At 38.5% G+C, this 24057-nt stretch overlaps 1 protein-coding gene across 3 annotated transcripts in view; it reads right to left on the bottom strand.

The window, feature by feature from the left end:
• GPBP1L1 (GC-rich promoter binding protein 1 like 1) overlaps positions 1 to 24057 on the bottom strand; it is a 61808-nt gene that overhangs the window by 22938 nt on the left and 14813 nt on the right. For all 3 annotated transcript variants that reach the window (XM_043878639.1, XM_043878640.1, XM_043878638.1), the window contains exons 2-5: positions 8251 to 9279; positions 7309 to 7423; positions 4692 to 4821; positions 4016 to 4302 (exon numbers count right to left, since the gene is read on the bottom strand). In XM_043878639.1, the coding sequence (XP_043734574.1) occupies positions 4016 to 4302; positions 4692 to 4821; positions 7309 to 7368 (477 nt within the window). In that variant the 5' untranslated portion in view covers positions 7369 to 7423; positions 8251 to 9279. The remainder of the gene's footprint in view (positions 1 to 4015; positions 4303 to 4691; positions 4822 to 7308; positions 7424 to 8250; positions 9280 to 24057) is intronic.

The following is a 24057-nucleotide window of genomic DNA, read 5'->3' as shown; positions in this document are numbered from 1 at the left end:
CATTTCTACTATAGGGGGCGCAGGTTAGATCCCTGGTTTGGGAACTAGGATCCTGCATGCTGTACAGCATGGCCATTAAAAAAAAAAGAAATTTTATTCTTTCTTGATATATCCCATTCTTTTTCAACAAATCACTTCTTAATCCCCCTTATTGCTATTCCACACACCTCCTCTCTGAATATACTACTTTCCTTAGATGAGTCTGTCTATTCATAAACCTCAACTACCACCTCTGTTTCCAAAGGCATTTACCTCACCCATCTCTTTGGTACTAAGACCTCTTTATCTTCTACCCTCCAATTCTGCTCCTCCTGTTTTTTCTTTTCAAACGAATTACTTATTATTCACTAATTCCCTTTGAATAGAAATCTTATTTTTTTTTTTTTTTGGTAGAAATCTTATTTTTCACTCTTTCTTCTCTAGTTACAATGCCATGGTTTCCATTCTTTAGATTTATCCTCCAAAACAAGATTTTTAACAAACTTAATGTCTGTTAACAGGAAAATGGAGAAACAAACCTAGTATATTCATACAACAGAATATTTCCTATACAGCAGTGAAAAAGATACACAGCAGAGTTTCTCAACCATGGCACTACTGACATTTGGGATTGGTCAATTCTTTGTTATAGGGCTGTCCTGTGCATTGCAGGAAGTTCAGCAACATCTCTGATCTCTACATACTAGATGTCAGTAGGACTATCTCCAGTTGTGACAATCAACATTTCTCTAGATATTGTCAAATGTGCTCTGAAGGAGGCAAATCTGTTCCTGGGTTGAGAACCACTGATCTAGAGCCCTATGTATCAATATAGACAAATCTCAAACAATTTTAAGGAAATAAAAGAGAACTATGTCGGACACAACTGAAGCAACTTAGCAGCAGCAGACGATGTGACAGTATTCATATAAAATCAGAATCAGGCAAAATTGTATTACAGATTGTTTATGGATACATTCATATACGGCATTGGTGCAAAAGTACTTGTGATTTTACACTACTGAACTTTGCTGTTTGATAATGGAATATTCTTAAATAAATGTGGTAATGTTATATACATCATTTTAATGTGCATATCTCACTTTATGGTGTTTTGCTAATAAGTTATTACTTGCTATTTACATTTATTTTAGACTATGGAAATGTGAAATGATGTTAGACAAAAAGCAAATGTGAGTGATTTTCTTATTCAAGTTCAAAATGGAGAGCAGTAAAACAGTGGAGACAACTCACAACATTAACAACACATGTGGCCCAGGAACTGCTAACAAACATATAGCGCAGTGGTTGTTCGAGAAGTTCTGTAAAGGAGATGACAGCCTTGAAGATGAGGCGTATAGTGGGCAGCTGTAGCGGAAGTTGACAACGACCAATTCAGAGCAGTCATCGAAGCTGCTGCTCTTATGCGAGAAGTTGCTGAAGAATTCAACATTGACCATTCTACAGTCATTTGGCATTTGAAGCAAATTGGAAAGGTGAAAAAGCTCAATAAGTGTGTGTCTCATGAGCTGACTAAATTAAAAAACCTGTTTTGAAGTGTCATCTTTTATTCTACACAAGGACAATGAATAATTTCTTGATCAGATTGTGATGTGCGACAAAAAGTGGATTTTATATTATAACTGGTAATGACCAGCTCTGTGGTTGGCCTGAGAAGCAGCCCCAAAGCACTTCCCAAAGCCAAGGTTACACACACACACAAAAAAGGTCATGGTCACTGTTTGGTGGTCTGCTGCTGGTTGGATCCATTACAGCTTTCTGAATCCCAGCGAAACCATTGCATCTGAAAAGTATGCCCAGAAAATCACTGCGATGCACGGAGAACTGCAACACCTGCAGCAAGCACTGGTCAACAGAAAAGGCCCAATTCTGCATGACGATGCCCAACCACACATCGCACAACCAATGCTTCAAAAACTGAACGAATTGGTCTCTGAAATTTAACCTCATCCACCATATTCACCCGCTCTCTTGCCAACCACGTACCACTTCCTTCAAGCATCTTGACAACTTTTTGCAAGGAAAATGCTTTCCACAACTAGTGGGAGGCAGAAAATACTTTCCAAGAGTCCGTCAAATCCCGAAGCTTGGATTTTTACGCTACAGGAATAAACAAACTTATTTCTCATTGGTAAAAATGTGTTCAATGTAATGGTTCCTATTTTGGTTAACAAAATTGTAACAATTTAAAATTCAGTGTGAAACCACAATTACTTTTGCACCAACCTAACAGTAAAAAATCATATATGATGGGAAACACTGAAGTAAAAACGGTGATTACCTTTAGTGGAAAGAGAATATGGTTAGGGAAGCTTTAACTGCACCTGTAATATCTTGCCTCATTTGTAAAAGAATGGTCTGGAGCATACTGGGCAAAATGGCAATATTCACAAAGCTAGGTTATGAGTATACTTGACCATTTTCTCCATACTTTAATGTACACTTAGAATATGCCATAAAAATGTAAACACAAAATAAACCTGCCCTTAATGACCTTGTTCAGGTATGATGTTACTTAGCAGGTGAGGATAACGCTGCCTTAAACATTTCTTTCCGTTCTCAACTCATTTCTCACTGGAAAAGCCACAGAACTGATAATAGACCTTATCAAACTATGCCAATCAGTAGTACAGTACCAGTTTAAAAGGTACTCCAAGTAAATTCTACCTTACCCCACAACAATTCTCATTATCTTTTTTTTTTTTTTAAAGTAATGCACACAAGAAACTTAAACTACTAAAAGAGATCTTGTTTTCCATGTGCTCAGCTGACTGTGGTCAGAATATATATTTTAGATAAATGTTCAGGTAAGGTAGAAATTACAACTACAGTAGGTTCATTTAATTGTGTGAAAATTATAACATGAAATTCATTTTATAATAGGAATACCATTCAACTTTTTTTGTTGTTGCTGCTGGTTTGATGAGGATTTCATCAAGTTCTCAAAGTGTGATGAGCAAGAGAGATTTTGTTTCCTAATCACTACCACTGGTCTTGTTTGAATTTGTTTATTAAATAAATAAAATTATAATTTAGTCTAGTCATTTTGGACTATTGAGTACTTAAGACATTCTGGTCAAATACTTAATGTATTGGTATATTATAGACTTTTCCATGAATAAAGTTTTAAAGGCTGGGCACCTTGAAATAGGAATATCAATAAGTAACATTTAAATTAAGAGCCCCCAGATCATTTGCTGAACTTGGGAGAGTAGGGGCTGAATGCCTAAATTTTACTCTTTAGTTGGCTCTGATAACATGAAATGGGTGTCATAAAAGTGACTAGCTTATCTAATGTGCTACTTAAAATTACAACTGCACTAACAGGATTTTGCTACTAGTCATATATGGCTTCTGGGCACTTGGAATGTGTTATCTATATTAAGATATAGTACAATTATAAAACACATAAAGAATTTTGCAGACCTAGTATAACAAAGAATGTAAATTATCTTGGTAATTTGAAAATAATGACTACAGGTTAAAATAATAGTAATTTGGATATATCTGGTTAAATAAAATATATTATTAAACTTTTTAAGGTGCACAAAAACTACTTTTGGCTTAGAGGTCAAAGGCATATAATTCAACACACAGTAGCATATATAGGCAACAGTTAAAATATTCCTAACTGCGTGTTTCTAAATTTATCACAACTGTTTTATATAAGCAAGCAGAATCAGAGGAAAAAAATCCCTCATGATAGTTGGAGAAAGACAATTTAGCAGTTTTCCATAAATATATTTGAATATTCAATCTTATAAAACTTAGAGAAAACTCAGAATTTCTTTCAAGTTCCAAAGGCGTAAAGATGAAAAAATATTAAAATTTGCTAAAAATTATACAGGAATTTTGGTCCTCATCTTCATATTAATCAACTCCTTCCTAAAAACAATAAAAGTCTAAATGTAGGACTCCCTTTTATGTATTTCCTCAAATGTTCTCATTATTAACAGGGTTTTATGTATAAGAATCATTTTAGATTTTAACTGCAGAACTAAACCTTTATACTTACAAAGTCTTCCTCTTCAAACTGCAACTTTTCCACCTTATCTTCTTTCTTCTCTTCCCTAATATCTGTAGGTGGCTTTTCCTGAAAGGCACAGCCTTTCCGGGAGTGGAAGCTGCCATTCCAATGGCGATGGATTCCTGTGCCACCCCCACTACGCTGGTTCATGCCATCATGACCTCGTGAAGAGCCATGCCAACCAGATAGGTTCCCTGTGATTCCAGCATATGCTCCCTTAGAGACACCAGAGTCCACAGAATCATGGCGGAACAGGGAGGGCTGGTGCCAAGAATCTGAAAAAGTAAGGAAAAGTAACACATTAGTGTGTTTGCTTTCTGGAAATTCAGAAACAAGTGGGCCATATGCTTCCTGATCTAATTTTACGGTATTGCCAAAGCCTGTCAGAGGACCTTCTAAATAAAAAATTAAGTCCACACACACAAAAAATCACAAGATACATCCTTTTGTTTTAATGTAATTTCTGTAAGAGTTCTTTAACTGCATAAATGACTTAAGAGAACCTGAGAATGTTAGAAAGCCAATATAGCTGATTAATGACTACTGGAGGATCTAATTGAGTATTATGTTTACAAAAGATCATTATTCCAAGGTTATGGACATGTACCCTCAGCCTGGGCTTCCTGAGTAGCTTAAATAGTCATGGAAGTTGGGCATGTCTTACCTCCTGTCGTTCGAAGAGGTCCATTGTTGAAAAAGCCATCAGAGGAATTATGTCTACGACGGCTTACTCCAAATCTACCATCTCCTCGGGGTAGGTGCTCTCCGTGTTTTTCGAAAGTCGCTGTAGGTGACTAAGATGATAATAAAGTATAGAGAAGCAAACAGATAAGTACGTATGAATCTCTTTCATTATCTTCGGTTTTGCATCAGGCTTCTAGAAAACAAGTAATATTGGTGGCAGAAATCTCCATTTTGAGCACATGGGACATAGTTAAGGGCTATAGTTCTCTGAGTTAGAGAAGCTCTACATTGCCTATTTAATCACTGATTGAATTAATTAACAGGCTACTTCAATTACTTGCATGGGGCGGGGGGGCGGGGGGGGGGGGGGGGCGGGGCGGGGCAGGCAGGGAATCAGTCAATATCCAGAACAAGAAGCTCCAAAACTTACACTTAAAAATGTTGTTAATCTTGAAAGGAAAAGAAAGATGCTTGCTTTTAAAATAATTCTAAATAGCTTATTTGTGTAAATTACTCTCGAATTGGAGAGAAAGGAACAGTTTAAATACCACCTTGGCATGCCATTAACGACAACACAAAAGTTTTTATAGTTTTATAAAACACTTATTTCCATTGTTTAATACCCATAACAAGATTACAATTTGACATCATCCCCATTTTATTTACACATGAGGAAGGAGGTCAGAGAGAATAAGTCTCTGAGGTTACACAACTGAAATAAAGCATTTTGAGAAACACTGTATGTCCTTTCCTATTCCTAACAGCTGTATTCTAGGACAGTCTTTTTCTCAAATAATAGAAAACCAAAGTTTAAAAATCCATGAAATGTATGGTTTACAGGCCCACCACTCCCAACATTTGATAAGCGCTTAGAGGAGAACTACAGGTTGTGTCAGAGACATCTTTACATCTATTTCCTTATTATTAATATCTTCACTTATACTTGGTATTGTCAGATTTTATTTTAGCCATTCTAGTGGGTTACAAGGGCTTCCCTAGTAGGTCAGCTGATAAAGAACCCGCCTGCAGTGCTGGAGACCCCAGTTCGATTCCTGGGTCAGGAAGACCTCCTGAAGAGGGGATAGGTTACCCACTCCAGTATTCTTGGGCTTCCCTGATGAATCAGCTGGTAAAGAATCCACCTGTAACGTGGAAGACCTGGGTTTGATCCCTGGGTTGGAAAGATGCCCTGTAGAAGGGAACAGCGATCCATTCCAGTATTCTGGCCTGGAGAATTCCATGGACTGTATAGTCCGTAGGGTTGCAAAGAGTCAGACATGACCGAGAGACTGTCACTTTCTTTCAGTGGGTTACAAAGATTTCTCCTTTCCTCCGAAAGTTTAATGGGTTTTAATTCTTCAATTTAGGTTATAATCCACTTCAAGTTAATTTTTATGTATGATATAAAGTCAAGGTTGAGGCTCTCCCTCCTATTCCCCCATAAATATCCAGTCCTAAAGACACTTGTTAAAAAGGATTATCACTTCTGCATTGAATTACCTTGGTACTTTAGTCAAAAATCAACTGACTAAATATACAGGACTATTTTTGAATTCTCTATTCTATTTTATCACTTCACATGGCTATCTTTATGCTAATACCACAAATGTGCTTACTGTAGCCTTAATGGAAATATTTATTAATAAATTGTATTTCCTAATTCTTTTTACCAAGTTCATGGTGCTAAATCAATTGTTTTTTGCAGGTATAAGATCTGCCTACTTTAAACAATTCCCTAGATACCATATCTAATCCCTCATCCCACCACCTCCAACCCTTGAGGCAGATTATGTCAATTATGAGATGGCTGGGAATTTCACAAGCACAATTCAAACTGAAGTTTAGAGCAAACGGTTGTGGGTCTAGACAGACCAGGAACATATTCCCCAAAATTCATGTTTAAAAAAATGTTTTTTTCCTGAGACCAGCTATTAACTTTGTCCCTCCTCTATTAGGTGGCAAAATGGGAAGTATTTTTATTAACTTCCCGGAAGGTTTCCTTTACCAAGAATATATTCCATTTGTCTTTATCCTTAATGCAAACATTTTCTCCAAAATCAGTAATCAGACCATTGTCTCTGAAACAGAATTTCAGATTTAATTAAATTAATTAAAATAATTTAATTAAATTTATTTTACTAATAAAATAAATTTAATTAATTAAAATTAATCAATTTAATAGGATTTAATCTGAGAGTCATGTAGTAGTCAATCAATTACTGTCTATCCTTTCTCCTCATCAACTACTACTTTAGGCTATGTACATTCATTCTGAAGATCCAGTTCCCCCCAAACCAAAGTGTTCTGCAGCTAACATAGGAAGTCTTAAGTGTGCCACATGATGAGAAAAGCTTAACATGTAATGAAATAAACAGGACACTTGGGTACACATTGACTTGAACTGCCTAAGTATTTATACCCTATTTATATCCTAAAAGTAAGATAAAAGAAAGATAAGTTTATGAAAATATATCTAAAATTCTCAGACAAGACTGAATATACACACAAAAAAACTAGATTATAAAACAGAGGCTATAAGACAAGACAAGGATGCAAAGAATTGGCATTGAGACAGTTACTAGAATGGAGAATAGTACCTTAGCTGACTGTGGTGTTGAGAAATTTAGCCAAGCAGGAACAAAGTCATGCTGCGCCATTTAGGTCCAGTGTCTCTTTTCAACAAGGTGAGGCATCCAACCTCATGGCCAGGATCTGAAAATGAGAAAATTAAAATCATTTATTCTTGGAAGAACCTGGTATCAAGTAAAGGAGTCTGCGATTACTTTAAGGTCCCCCTTTTACAGAAAGACTTGCTCTCTGAGCCTTTCTAGAGTACTCATCTGGCCTCATACATCAGAGAAGTTCTAAACAAAAACAATAGTCTGTGAACATATAACCATGAATATGCAACACAAACAGAGAAAGTGGGACATAGTCCTGAAGGTTATATGACAGAAGCTAATGAATTCTTGGGTTATAGCAGAAGAACCTTAAGAATAAACAACTACTCATAACTACAGATATATGCTATGCCAGGTATATGCTAAGTTGCTTCAAACACTGCTGACACTTTGCGACCCCATGAACTACATACAGCCCACCAGGTTCCTCTGTCCATAGGATTCTCCAGGCAAGAATACTGGAGTGGGTCGCCATTTCCTTTCCCAGGGGATCTTCCTGACCCAGGGATCAAACCCATGGTCTCTTATGTCTCCTGCATTGGCAGGCGGGTTCTTTACCACTAGCACCACTTGGGAAGCCCCAAACTAAAGGTATTTATTAAAAAAGATTAATCTGCTTCAGGTAACTTCAGGCAAAAGCAGTAGAAAAAAAATCTTCCTAGAGAAGGAAGTTATAACTTCTCAAGTTTTTTTTTTTTTCTATTTAGTTCACATTAACTTCTCCTAATCAGAATCAATTTTCCTGAGAGATCCGTTGGTGTCTCCAAATCACCTCACTGATAGTCCCCAGAATACATCAGAAAAGAGTAGGTATTTTCCATGATACATATACATACACAGTCATAGGAGGATACTTACCCCAGAGTATAACCTCTGTGGTCCTGCTTCCTGAACTTCTTGAGTTGCCAGCTGGATTTCCACGAGGTTCTCTTGTTAAAAGGGTACTTAATTAGGCTGGCCAGCACAACGCCTTACGATGAAGCAAAAAGAATCCAGGCTCTGTGTGGATCAATCTATCAGTCCCCTCAATTGCTCATCTTAAACTATCTAGTTCCTGACACGTTTCCCAAAGGGGAAGGGGAAAGGGGAAGGGGGAGGGGAACATAAAAAGTATTTGTTACATTTAAAAAATGGGGGGAAGGGGAAAGAGCTATATCAACGTTCACCTCATTCAACTTCCTTGAGTGATAGCACTATGATGTTGCTTAAATAGATAATACATGGACATTTGCACAGTGAATGCAAATACTGTTCATAACAAGGTCATAGCTTAGAAAGACAGAATGACTTTTGTTTGGTCAAATAATGTCATTGAAGTGATAGATCAAAAATAAAACACTGACGAGCTATAAAAGATCTTCTGAGTAGTCAGTCAACTCTAGGAGCAAAACATCTACATTACAAAGCCCTTAATTTATAAATCTCATTATTCTTACACAGCTGGTAAAAATAGTCTGCAGGTATGAGTTTATATTTGTCTTATCCTTCAAAATCTAAGGACATAAGAAAGCTTGTTAAAAAAAAAAAAAAAAAAAAAAACAGACAGGAACTTGATATGCTTTTCCCTCCAAGAATAGCAGCTTTCAAGGCAAGTTTTCTTGGTATAAAGCTCTCAAATGTTTCTTCTATTTCTTTGGTCTTCACTATTTATAAATTCACAGCAAAATTAAAACAAGTAGAAAGGCAGGGCTTAAGAACAGTCACGGAGAAAGTTCCAAAGTGAGGTTTTCTTCTCTTCAGTTTTCTGTATTTCACTTGTTCTGCCCGTTCCCAAAGACTACATTGAGTTAATGGAAGGTAATAAGAATCTTCTGCTTCAGTAGAGAAGTCACTTTGGATCCATTTTCATTGTTATTCAATCATTTAAAAGGCCACAGGAATCTATCACTATAAATGAAAAAACAAAATAACGTATCACAAGAGGCAAAATTACTATATATAATTGCTAAAATGAGACATGGGTCAAATGATGGACCTAGGAGACAAAGGTCTAGGAGACAAAATTCAAGTCCAATTTAAACATTAATTTAATGTACCACCACCTACAGCAACAATATAATTGGCTAAAATTTTTTTAAGGATTTTAAAAGGATTTTAGAAAAGTGAGGTGAAAAAAAATCTACCTTTAAAATTACCATTTCTCCAATTAGCTATCAAATGCAATTCAGAAATGCAAATTAGAGTCCATTAGATTTAGACTTTCCCTCATATTTGGAACAGCTTGCCATAAGTGGTCAAAGAGGCATAACTAACTGGTTTATTACACAGTCATCAACTATTTAATTATTTAGTACTAACCACGGTTAGATGCTTAAAAACAAGACAACTGTCACAGCATTCCTCATGTATTTACGTATTTTTAGATACCTACTTATCAATTAAGAGACTTAAGTGCTTATTCTCTGACGTAAGATATGCAGTAAGAGATGACATAAATATTTCTTTGGCAAATTCCTAACATACTTCCAAGGGCTAGAGCATTTTCTGATATAAGAGAATGCTTGCATCGGTGGACAATTCTGGTCTACACTGGTAAATACTAGTTTATAGAATATTTCTCATATAATCAATTCCTGTTTAAAGAAATACTAAATTCAGAAGAGTAAATACCTCTGTGGGGAAACAATGGGAAAGGAATCAAAAAAAGGTTCCGGGGTGCTTCATCTGTATCTGTAATACATTATTAAATTGATGGGTATTCACTTGTTCTCTACATTTTTTATATCTTTATAATACATATATGTGTAACATCAACCACGCAGAGTACACACACGTTAATAATTTTAAAAAGTGACCTTATTAATATGTAAAAGAGGTCTCAATAAGTTCCAAAGAATAAAAGTCTATGTTCTCTTACAATGTTAAAATCAGGAAACAATATTCTCTTCAGTTCCCACTCTCCTTCCCCTTCCTGAAGAAACACTGTACAAACCTATTAGGAGCGGTCAGGCGAAGTAAAAGCAGCAAAGGGGGCGCTCCAGAGGCCAGAGCAAGGTACTGGGGCATAATCAGGATGTGAGGGTGTCCACCGAGGGTGGAAGGATACTGAAATGTGTGTATGGCAGCAGTCCTGCACAGGTTGTTGGACCTCATTAGGTGAGTGTCCCAGTACAGTCCAATGCAGAGTATGGGAACCCCAAGAGGAATAAGGAGGGTTTCCTCGTTATTCAAGTGGGTTGCAGGCTTCCATACAGCAATGTGCCTTCCACAGTTGTTACAACTCTGACGTGATTAGGGAGAAATACATGTAAGGGAAGAGATGATAAATGCAGGTTGGTTACATACCAGGATTTGAACAAAAAGTAAAAAATATTAGGAAAAATGGGAGTCAGATTTCTTACTATGAGAGAAGTGATACAAAGATAAACTTTCAAAATCTTTAAGTAGAAGAAATACTATGAATAAATTTGCACTATAACAGCTAGAGCAGTACTCAAAAAATAAGCTTTAAAAACTTATTTTTTAAGAAGATTAAATCAAACTGAACTTTATTGCTCTTTTTTTTCATGACAGGTAACAAGCAATAAAAAAAAACCTAAAGAAACACAGAAAGATAAGGTCAGAAAAAAATCAGAATGATTTTTTAAAACAATAATTATTTTGAAACAGATTAATAATTTTTTAAGACAGCATGAAAAAGAGGAAATAAACACAACAGATAAATAAATATCATGCGTAGGGACTTCCCTGGTGGTCCAGTGGTTAAGAATCCACTTTGCACTGCAGGGGATGTGAATTCAATCCCTGGTTGGGGAACTAAAACTCCAGGAGCCGAGGAGCACTAAGCCCACACCACAAATACACTCCAGTATTCCTGCTTGGAAAATTCCACGGACAGAGGACAGGAATAGTTAGTTCAAGGATAATCTCTTGATATTGGTTCTGTAGTCCAGCCTAGAGATTTTGAAAATCAGAACTGACTGCAATTCACAACCTGGAGAAAACTTGATTTTTTTTTGAAAACTAGTTTTTAATATAAACAAATTAAAAGCCAAGTCACAAAATACTTAGGAAAAAGTAAAATAAACTGAACTACATAATTGATGGGATACGGGAGTAAAAGAGAAAAAGAAGTTCACACTCTGATTTCTAGTTTGGGTAACTTGGTAAATAACTACCACATCACTGACTGATACAGGGAGTAAAAGCTAACTGGCTACTGTTCCTCCAGTATAATTCAGGTGTTTTTTAAAGAAATTAAATTTATTTATTTTTGACTGCACTGGGTTTTTGTTGCTGTGCACAGGCTTTCTTTATTTGTGGTTAGCTGAGGCTATTCTCTCATTGCGTGCACAGGCTTCTCTTGTTGTGGAGTACAGGATCTAGGTGCATGGACTTAGCTGCCACTTAGTTGTCCCGCAGCATGTGGGGTCTTCTTGGACCAGGAATTGAACCCGTGTCTCCTGTACTGACAGGCAGATTCTTCAGGACAGGACCACCAGGAAAGCCTCAGGATTGTTTTTACTTAGGTCTATCTATACCTGCAATGAAACAATCCTATGACAAACCTAGACAGTGTTTTAAAAAAACAGAGATACCACTTTGCTGACAAAGATCCATATAATCAGAGCTATGGTTTTCCAGTAGTCATGTGTGGATGTGAGAGCTGGACCATACAGAAGGCTGAGTGCCAAAGAATTGATGTTTTTGAACTGCTGGAGAAGACTCTTGAGAGTTCCTTGGACAGCAAGGAGATCAAACCAGTCCATCCTAAAGGAAATCAGTCCTGAATATTCACTGGAAGGACTGATGCTGAAGCTGAAGCTCCAATACTTTGGCCACCTGATGTGAAAAAACCCTGATCTGAGAAAGATTGAGGGGCAAGAGCAGAAGAGAGTGACAGAGGATGAGATAGCTGGACGGCATCACTAACTCAATGGATGTGAGTCTGAGCAAACTCCTGGAGACAGTGATGGACAGGGAAGCCTGGTGTGCTGCAGGCCATGGGGTTGCAAAGACATAACTTAGTGACTGAACAACAACAATACCTATAATACCTAATACATGATGACAATGTCCCTGTAACAGTTTCTTATGCAAAAATATCAAATCAAGTTTCTATCTAAAATAACATAATTAACTATTTGTTGCACCCTTTCTGTTTTAAGAATTTTGTTTTAAACCACAGAGAACCAGGAATTCAAGGCAGGAAGATCTATTAGGTTATAAAACTGATTGACATGAAGGAAAATACCTCAGTTTTATACACAAACATTTCCCTTTAACAAAGCACACTAGGCATATTCTAATTGACACACATTATCTTTTCAGTCAGTAGTTTAGTTTTAGTTTAAGTCACTCAGTCGTGTCCGACTCTGCGACCCATGGACTGTAGCCTACCAGGCTCCTCAGTCCATGGGGTTTTCCAGGCAAGAACACTGGAGTGGGTTGCCCTTTTCTTCTCCAGAGGATCTTCCCAAACCACGAATCAAACCCGGGTTTCCCGCATTGTAGGCAGATGCTTTACCGTCTGAGCTACCAGGAAAGCCCAGTCAGTCTTCAATCCCAAATTACTCTAGTAGAGTTTCAGCTGAGGCAGTGACTGTAGAGGGAATATTAACTGGTGATGCTTTGCTGCTGGAGTGAAAGTTCCAAATTTGTTATATAGCCCATAACTACTTACTGACCATCTCCAACATACTAGGCTGTCAAGCTTTCAAAGTGTGGTCTGTGCATGTACATGTACAGCATGTGGTGGTGAGGAGATGAATGACAAATGGGAAATGAAGAAAGAGGACAGATAAAGGAAATAGAAATTCCTGTTTTAGAAGCAAAAGACTAAAATGTCAATAATGGTTTTATTAGGATGGTGTAACTACAAGCATTCTGTTTCACCTTTGTAGTAAAATGTTTTTGTAATGAAATGTCTTTACTCTGGTTATGCCTTCTGCGGCTGTGGCTATTTTTACAGAACTAATTGGAGCAACTTTAGCCTAACTACTGAGAAATTCTGAGGAAAAATACATCACTCAAAACTCTTTCGGGGTGGTTATCAAGACTTAAAAAATTTAAATATGAAATGTCAAGTATGTAGTCTGGATCTCAGAGAGGTCTGTTCTGGAGAGAGAATTCTGGGAATTGTCAGTGTTTGGTGAAATTTGCTCAGTCGTGTCCGACTCTTCGTGATCCCATGAACGATACAGTCCATGGAATTCTCCAGGGCAGAACACTGGAGTGGGTATCCTTTCCCTTCTCCAGGGGATCGTCCTAATCCAGGGATTGAACCCAGGTCTCCTGCATTGCAGGCAGATTCTTTACCAGCTGAGTCACAAGGGAAGCCCAGTGTTTGGTAGATGATGTTTAAAATCAGAAGAGATGAGATCTAAGAAGATTACAAAGATTTATATAAGAGTCTCCAAGTCCTATCTATTTACTCCTTAGTTTCCATTTCTGTGTTACTCTTCAATTAAAAACCCGGCTCCAGGGACTTCCTTTGGCAGTCGCGTGGTTAAGACCCCACATTCCAATGCAGGGGGCACGGCACTGATTCCTGGCTGTATGTCCCAGAGCAGAGCCAAAACAAACAAACAAAACTGGGTTCACAGGCACTACTAGACTCTTCCGCCCTCTACCTCAGCCTCTACTCTTGGCTGCTAGATTTCTCTTCCAAAGTCCAGGTTCATTATATTACTACCCTGCTCAGAAGTTTTCTGGCTTCCTATCAACTACACAACAGGGTTTAAGTTCCCCTGTCTGACAGTCGACAAATAAGCCTTTCAGGACTTACCTGGTGGCACAGTGGTTAAGAATCTGCCCGTGAATGCAGGGGACACGGGTTCCATCCCTGGTCTGGTAAGATTCCACATGCTGTGGAGCAACTAAGCCCCCTAGGCACAACCACTGAAGCCTGTACACTGCAATTACTAAAGCCCACAGACTTATAAGCCTGTGCTCCTCAACAAAAGAAGCCACTGCAATGAGAAAAAGCCTATGTACTGGAACGAAGAGTAGCCCCAGCTCACTGCAACTAGAGAAAATCTGGGCAAAGTAACAAAAGACCCAGTGTAGCCAAAAATAAATAAATATTTTTAAGAGAAGAAGAAAAGAACTAAGCCTTTCCCCATTAGTAAACTCTCTGTCTAAAATCTTCAAGGTAAGTTAATTGTGCCTTCTATGGCACTTAACACTTGCTCCTTTCAGGATAGTTATAAATGTTGACTCTAACTCCCAGAAGGCCAAAAAACTGTTGCTTCTACAAAGTCTTGTCCTGCCCTTCTTTGAAACTCACACAGCATCTAGCATGGTACCCTGCATGCATAAGGATTCAAAGGTTTAATAAACTAATTTTTACAGATTATGACAAAGCAAAATGCAGAGAAATTGGAACCCTCGTACATTGCTGGTAAAAACATAAAATGGTGCAGGTGCTGTGGCAAACAGTTGGTGGTTCCTCAAAAGTTAAACACAGAGTTAGCATACAATCTATTATTTCTATTCCTAGATACACAGCCAAGAGAAATGAAAACACGTGTCCACACAAAAACTTGTAAGTGAATGTTCACCGCAGTTTTATTCACAAAAGCTACAAGAAGAAACTCAAATGCCCATCAGTAGATGGATGAGAAAAATGTGGTATATTCATACAATAGAATATTATTCAGCTATGAAAAGGAATGAATACATGCTCCAAGGATGAACTCTGAAAGCATTATGCTAAATGAAAGATACCAAATATGCAAAACAACACATTACATGACTCCATTTATATGAAATATCCAACCCAGAGAGACAGAGAACAATTAGTGGTTACCAGGGGTTGGAGGAGGGGATGTAACTGCTTAATGCATTTGAGGTTTATGTTTGGGATAATGAAAAAGCTCTGGAACCTGACAGTGATGACAGTTGGAAAACACTGTGAGTGTACTTGCTGCCATCAAACTGTACACTTTAAAATGGTTACAACGGTAAATCTTATATGTATTTTGCCACAATTTTAAAAAATAGTATTATAGTGCAGTTAAGTCAATAGAAACCATAATATTAAATATAAACAATGTACTACATCATTCTTTTTAGGTTTTATCTAAATAATTTTTAGATAAAATGCTCTCTTCCTGCACACGCCTATCAGAACTGCCTATGTGAATACTTGACCCAACCATTCATTCACAAACATCTGTCAAATATTTTAGCTTTACAAATCCTCTGACTTTCTGGCTACTTCCCATATGCCCAGCAATCTACAAGATACTTCATAACACGATCTAATTTTATACCTTGTAATAAGTTGCTAGAGAGGATGTCCCTGCCAGGGACCTTATCTCAATCTCCTCTAAGTTAAGTTCCCATTATCATTCCACATGTGTTCATGGCCTCACTAACTCTTATTTTCTCTACAGTCCGATATCCCTCTAGGTATTTAGGTTCATTTCCCTTCAGTCTTAACAAAACTTCCATAAAGAGCAGTGTACTGTCAGTATCTCCATTTTCTCACTCCCCATTTTTCTTTTTTTTTTTTTAGTTCTACCACTTTATTGCTACCAACCCATCTCCCTCCACCCTTGTGCACACATGCTCAGTCATGTAATCCCATGGACTTCAGCCCGCCAGACTCCTCTGTCCATGGACTTTTCCAGGCAAGAATACTGGAGTGGGTTGCCATTTCCTTCTCCACCCATTTATTTTTCAATCCATTGCAAATTTAATTTCTTCCCACAACTCCAATGAACACTCATCTGTCCTCTTAATTCCAAAATTTGAAGAGTATCTCCCAGTTTCTTTACCACTAAAATGGAAGCTGTGCTTCTTACATGTTGAAGGTTAATAAGCCAACAAATATATAAAAACAGCACATTACTTTTTTATCGACTCTTAAAGGGCTTCCCAGGTGGCCCTAGTGGTAAAGAACCTGCCTGCCAACACAGGAGACGTAAGAGACTTGGGTTTGATCCCTGGGTCAGGAAGATCCCCTGGAGGAGGGCATGGCAACCCAATCCAGTATTCTTGCCTGGAGAATCCCATGGACAGAGGAGCCTGGCAAGCTACAATCCAAGGGATGGCAAAGAGTCTGACATGACTGAGCACACAATCAAAGAGTGGATGAAAGGAAATATAAAGCCAGATGGTTTATTTAGTCATATTCTGGGAGAATTTTTAACTAAAACACAAATCTGTGCAACTCCTAACATATACTTTATTCTTCTTTCCTTCCTAACACCAGGTTAGCCATCCACTCAGAGATTAACAAGAAAAAGCCAAGGTAAGCTCTAAAATGTTAAGGGACTTAACCAAGGTTAACACATCTAATAAGTGACTGGGTTAGGTCTAGAACACTAATTTTCTAATTTCACTGCTTTCTGAATTATATACACTGTATTTGTTTCCAGTTATGAAATAATTCTAATACTTAGAAAAACAGAACAAATTCCTTAAAATCCTATGGAGCAAGAATCTAAAGAGGGATGTTAATTTATACACTTTTTTTTTTGCCTTCTTTATTTCTCTTATTATTTATCTCGGTTAGTCAAGAGTGGCTGGCTTCCAGGTAAAGCTGAATGACGAAAAATTAAACCTTTTGGTGCTAAGAAAAAAGAAGCACATAAAAAATGTGGCTTTGAAGTACATGGTTCCTGATCCTTAAAAAAAATAAACTTTATTTATTTATTATGGCTGCACGGGGTCTTCGCTGCTAAGCGCAGGCTTTCTTTAGTTGCAGCAAGCAGGGGCCACTCTCTAGTTGTGGTGTGCGGGCTTCTCTTGCTGTGGGGCATGGGCTCGAGGGCCTTTAGTTGCAGTGCGCAGGCTCAGCAGTCAAGGCCCATGAGGGCCTTGGCTTATTTGCCCCAAGGCACATGGAATCTTCCCAGACCAGGGATTGAACCACATTTCCTGCAATGGCAGGCAAGTTCTTAACCACTGAACCACCAGGGAAGTCCCATGGTCCTGATCTGAATAAAACTGCAATCTCATGTATTTAGCCATGCCAATACCTTAAAAGAACATGACCCATATATCCAACTCCATCACAGGCAAAAATGATTCAGAACATGTACTGCTGAGCCATGAAGTTCCAAAGACCTATCATATCCACAGCTAGCTCAGGGAAAGAATGCAAAGAAGCCACAAGGGGTTCTTTCTACAAAATGTAATCAGGCTTATACCAACTGATCTTGGCTAAAAGGGATAACTGGACATAGAGTTTGAAAGGAACTTCTCTACCTTCTACTTCTATATGTTCACTTCTCTGAAACTGCATATAAAGTTTCCGTATAAGGAAGCACCTGTATGGGGCTTCCCTGGTGGCTCAGTGGTGAAGAATCTGCCATGGCAGGAGTCACAGGTTCAACCCGTGTTCAGGAATATCCCACATGCTGAAGAACGACTAAGCCCATGGGCCACAACTACTGAGCCTGTCCTCTAGAGCCTGGGAACTCCAACTACTGAAGCCCACACACGCTAGAGTCTGTGCTCCAGAACAAGAGAAGTCAATGCAATGAGAAGCCCCATGCACCACAACTGCAGAGTAGCCCCGGCTCTCCACAACTAGAGAAAAGCCCACACAGTAGTGAAGGCCTGACACAGACAGAAATAAATGAATAAAATTAAAAGAAAAGAAAAGAAAAAAAATAGGCATCTGTGGCCAAGACCTCACGTTAATTCTTCTTTCCCAGGAATGTTTCACAAGTGCCCTTCTCCTCACCCATCTTACTATGGTGTGCTATTCCAAGTGGATTAAGAAGAAAGTCTTTTGATTCAGGCTGGAGAGTTCTCATTGTAGAATGTGGTGACAGGAGTGATAACAACTTTTGTTTAATGATGTCACTTTTTGGTCCCCTTACTAGTATAAAAGAATGCTACTGTAAGCAAGTATGATGAGAGCACAAAGTTAGATAAGGGTAAGGCATAAAGCATTATTTCACCTAGGTGAAAGAATCCTAGCAATGCTCCTGAATTCTGGGAAGTATCAATCTACTGGGAAGCTCAGCAAGGACTCATTTACTTGTGTTTAAGACTGTGTCCTAGCTGCATTAAAATGTGTCCCAGTACATGCTTTGCATGATTCCAAATTGTCGAGGTTGAAAAGATCCTAAAAATTTACTTTTACGAGACCAACATTACATATCTGAATAAAAGGAACTTACAAAGTTTGAAAACATTAAAGGGAACATACTAGACATATGTTGGGGATTTGCATTACATTTTGTTGAACAGCTATTCAAGACATGAAGAAACATTTTAACTGACTTTTGCTGAAAGATTTGATACTATAAATTCATATTCATTTATGCACTATCATATATCAGTATTTCACTGCACCTTTACTCATTCCTACCACATACTTGGGCTTTCCTGTTGGCTCAACAGTAAAGAATCCCAAGGTGAGGGTGGGATGTTGCGAAAGAACAGCATGTATATTATCTATGGTGAAACAGGTCACCAGCCCAGGTGGGATGCATGAGACAAGTGCTCAGGCCTGGTGCACCGGGAAGACCCAGAGGAATCGGATGGAGAGGGAGGTGGGAGGGGGGATCGGGATGGGGAATACGTGTAAATCTATTGCTGATTCATGTCAATGTATGATAAAACCCACTGAAAAAATAAATAAATTAAAACAAAAAAACCAGTAAAGAATCCATCTGCCAATGCAGGAGACATGAGTTTGATCCCTGGGTTGGGAAGATCCTTGGGGAAGGAAATGGCAACCCATTCCAGTATTCTTGCCTGGGAAATCCCATGGACAGAGGAGCCTGGTGAGTTACGACATGCGGTCACAAAGAGTCAGACACAACTCAGTGACTACACAACCACCACCACAGACTAATAATTTACAAAGACTCTTAAAAGAGTTTTACTGCTTAAAAAAAGTTCCTAGCAAAATAAATTGATTAAAAACTACATCTGCATATTAGGTAATACAAATATTCCCAAAATGCAATCTAGGACATACATAATGGCCTGAACTTACAAACAGCAAACAAAAAACCACAAAGCAAAAACAAAAAAACTTCTTTCAACTTAATCATTTCTTCCTCTCAGATGCTGACGTGTCATTTAAATTCATTTAATGAAAGCATAACCTTTAACCATGAAATGAAATTTCTATTCTATCTATACTATATACGACAACTCCAAAGTTACTTCTACAATACCACCGAGGTTTGGTTTTAATTTTTTTTAAATAATCTGTGAGAAAATTCCAAAATATGCAGTGTCTAATTTTTAGCCAATCTTGTTTTAATTTTGGCTCCATAAAAACTGCTTTTAAGTAAAAAAGTAATAGGTATACTTTATCTTTTAAATTTTTATTTATTTTTATTTTTGGCTCTGCTGAGTCTTCACTGCTACACAAGGGCTTTCTCTAGTTGTGATGAGTGGGGGCTACACTTTACTTGCAGTGTGGGGGCTTCTTATTGAGGTGTTATGGAACATGGGCTCTAGGGCACACAGACTCCAGTAGTTGTGGCTCATGGGCTTAGCTGCCTTGCAGCAGGTGAGATCTTCCCAGACCAGAGACCAAACCTGTATCTCCCCTGCACTGGCAGGCAGATTCTTAACTGCTGCACCATATTAGGGAAGTTAAATAGTCTTATTTAGGCTTCAGAGACAAAGAAGAGCAGGCCTCTGACCTTGCTTCTAATCGGCCTGGACACTGCTCTGACTGTGGTCTGAGTGCAAGCCTTGCAGCAGCATAGATAAGATACCAGATGAATCTTAAGACTGTTGAGTCCCTGGAGGGGGGCTGGTCAACCAAGCCCTGGGCTTAACAACATTCCAAGTTTTGTCAGAGTTTTGACAAAACATGGTCCACTGGAGACGGGAATGGCAAACCACTTTAGTATTCTTGCCATGAGAACCACATGAACAGCATGAAAAGGCAAAAAGATACCACACTGAAAGATGAACTCCCCAGGCTGGTAGGTACCCAAAATGCTACTGGACAAGAGTGGAGAAATGACTCCAGAAAGAACGAAGAGACAGAGCCAAAGCGAAAACAACACCCAGTTGTGGATGTGACTGGTGATGGAAGTCAAGTCTGATGCCATAAAGAACAATATTCCATAGGAACCTGGAATGATAGGTCCATAAATCAAGGTAAATTGGATGTGGTCAAACAGGAGATGGCAAAAGTGGACATTGTAGGAATCAATGAACTAAAATGGACCGTAATGGCTGAATTTAATTCAGATGACCATTATATCTACTACTGTGGGCAAGAATCCCTTAGAAGAAATGTAGTAGCCCTCATAGTCAACAAAAGAGTCTGAAATGCAGTACTTGGGTGCAATCTCAAAAATGACAGAATGATCTCTGTTCACTTCCAAGGCAGATCATTCAATATCACAGTAATCCAAGTCTATGCCCCAACCACTAATGTTGAAGAAGCTGAAGTTGAATGATTCTATGAAGACCTACAAGACCTTCTAGAACTAACACCAAAAAAAGATACCCTTTTCATCACAGGGGACTGCAATGCAAAGGTAGGAAGCCAAGAGATCCCGGGAATAAGAGACAAATTTGGCCTTGGAGTACAAAATGAAGCAGGGCAAAGGCTAACAGAATTTTGCCAAGAGAGTGCACTGATCATAGCAAACACCCTCTTCCAACAACACAAGAGACGATGCTACACAGGGACATCACCAGATGGTCAATACCGAAAGCAGATCGATTATATTTTTTGCAGCCAAAGATGGAGAAGCTCTATACAGTAAGCAAAAACAAGACTGGGAGCTGACTGTGGCTCAGATCACAAACTCCTTATTGCCAAATTCAGATTTAAACTGAAGAAAGTAGGAAAAGCCACTAGTCCATTCAGGTACGACCTAAATCAAATCCGTTACGTTTATACAGTGGAAGTGACAAATAGATTCAAGGGATTAGATCTGACAGACAGAGTGCCTGAAGAACTATGGACAGAGGTTCATGACACTGTATAGGAGGCAGTGATCAAGACCATCCCAAAGAAAAATGCAAAAAGGTAAAATGGTTGTCTGAGGAGGCCTTATAATTACCTGAGAAAAGAAGAGAAATGAAAGGCAAAGGAGAAAAGGAAAGATACACCCATCTGAATGCAGAGTTCAGAAGAATAGTAAGGAAAGATAAGAAAGCCCTCCTCAGTTTTCAATACAAAGAAACAGGAAAACAATAGAACAGGAAAGACTAGAGATCTCTTCAAGAAAATTAGAGATACCAAGGGAACATTTCATGCAAAGACAGGCACAACAAAGGACAGAAATGGTATGGACCTAACAGAAGCAGACGATATATTAAGAAGAGGTGGCAAGAATACACAAAAGAACTATACAAAAAAGATCTTCATGACCCAGATAATCATGATGGTGTTATCAGTCACCTAGAGCCAGACATCCTGGAATGTGAAGTCAAGTGGGCCTTAGGAAGTATCACTAACAAAGCTAGTGGAGGTAATGGAATTCCAGTTGAACTATTTCAAATCCTAAAAGATGATGCTGTGAAAGTGCTGCACTCAACATGCCAGCAAATTTGGAGACATTACCAGTGGCCACAGGACTGGAAAAGGTCAGTTTTCATTCCAATCCCAAAGAAAGGCAATGCCAAAGAATGTTCAAACTACCACACAACTGCACTCATCTCACATGCTAGCAAAGTTACGCTCAAAATCCTCTAAGCCAGGCTTCAACCAACAGTGAACTTCCAGATGTTCAAGCTGAATTTAGAAAAGGCAGAGGAACCAGAGATCAAATTGCCAACATATGCTGGATCATCAAAAAAGCAAGAGTTCCAGAAAAACACTTCTGCTTTATTGACTACTCCAAAGTCTTTGACTTTGTGGACCAAAACAAACTGTGGAAAATTCTTAAAGAGATGGGAATACCAGACCACCTTACTTGCCTCCTAAGAAATCTGTATGCAGGTCAAGAAGCAACTGTTAGAACTGGACATGGAACAATAGACTAGTTCCAAATTGGGAAAGGAGCACGTCAAGGCTGTATATTGTCACCCTGCTTATTTGACTTCTTTGCAGAATACATCATACGAAATGCCAGGCTGAATGACGCCCAAGCTGGAATCAAGATTGCCAGGAGAAATATCAATAACCTTAGAAACACAGATGATAACACCCTTATGGCATAAAGTGAAGAAGAACTAAAGAGCCTCTTGATGAAAGTGAAAGAGGAGAGTGAAAAAGTTGGCTTAAAGCTCAACATTCAGAAACGTAAGATCATGGCATCCGGTCCCATCACTTCATGGCAAATAAATGGGGAAACAGCGGAACAGTGACAGACTATTTTCTTGGGCTCCAAAATCACTGCAGAGGGTGACTGCAGCCATGAAATTAAAAGACGCCTGCTCCTTGCAAGAAAAGTTATGAGCAACGGAGACAGCATATTAAAAAGCAGAGACATTACTCTGTCAACAACGGTCCATCTAGTCAAAGCTATGGTTTTTCCAGTAGTCATGTATGGATGTGAGAGTTGGACTATAAAGAAAGATAAGTGCCAAAGAATTGATGCTTTTGAACTGTGGTGTTGGAGAAGACTCTTGAGAGTCCCTTGGATTGCAAGGAGATCCAACCAGTCCGTCCTAAAGGAAATCAGTCCTAAATATTCATTGGAAGGACTGATACTGAAGCTGAAATGTGAATACTTTGGCCACATGATGCAAAGAACTGACTCACTGGAAAAGACCCTGATGCTGTGAAAGACTGAAGGCAGGAGGAAAAGGGGATGATGGCAGCTGATTAGATGGCTGGATGGCATCACTGACTCAATGGACATGAGTCTGAGCAAGCTCCGGGAGTTGGTGATGGACAGGGAAGCCTGGAGTGCTGCAGTCCATAGGGTCGCAAAGAGTCAGACACAACTGTTTGACTGAATTGAAGTTTTACGTGTGAACATAAATCAGAGCTTCAGTTTGCTCACAGATTGATGATGCTATCAGTTTGCGTCCTAGGATTACCCTTGGGAATTGTGAACTGCAATTTTGCAGTCACCCTCAGAACTGACTGGCTGCCTGGGACCTTTTCCCAGTTGGGTCTCCAGATGTGCTGTGACAAGGGACTTCTCAGCACTCCTTGAGTGTAGATGTTTGTCAAAACCCAATTTGAAATAAAAAGACCAATTTGGTGATGTATCTTCTGCTGTTTCTAGTTCTCTTTTCTTTTAATGTTAGTATATTGAAAGTAAGCTAGATAATGCTCTAATAAATATTCGTATTATGTATTTGTATATAATGAGTGGCTTATTCTGTTAACAAATCCTTTGAACCTGAGGTGAAAGTTTTGGCAAAACAGACCACAGGGAAACTCAATAGATACAATTTAGTAATTGGACAAGCTTTTGGCATATTTCCTAGAATGCAACATCATCTCATAGATAGGATAGTTTACAATCTGCTTATACCACAGAACTGAAAATGGATGTAACCTATTTCTCAGCTAACAGATCATAAAAATTACTTCTGATGATGGATTGATGAATGATTTTTTTTATATCATTTAGGTAAATCTAGAAGGACTCAAAGAATGCAGTGGCACTGCTTAACAAACTATACATAACACTTTTAGAACTTTATCCAAAAAAGTGAAAAACAAGAAGTGACCTGATAGCAATCTGTTTTTATTCTGTCAAGTAACATTTTTCTATAGGACTGACCTCCTGTACATTTTTAACGTCTTCCACTGAACCAAAGCACAAAGAACATTATCTTACATAGTAGGTACTCATTGCTGAATGCATACATAAATAA

Source organism: Cervus elaphus, chromosome 20 (genome assembly GCF_910594005.1).
Source record: "Cervus elaphus chromosome 20, mCerEla1.1, whole genome shotgun sequence".
Lineage (NCBI taxonomy): Eukaryota > Metazoa > Chordata > Mammalia > Artiodactyla > Cervidae > Cervus > Cervus elaphus.
This window is presented reverse-complemented; position numbering and strand designations above follow the sequence as displayed.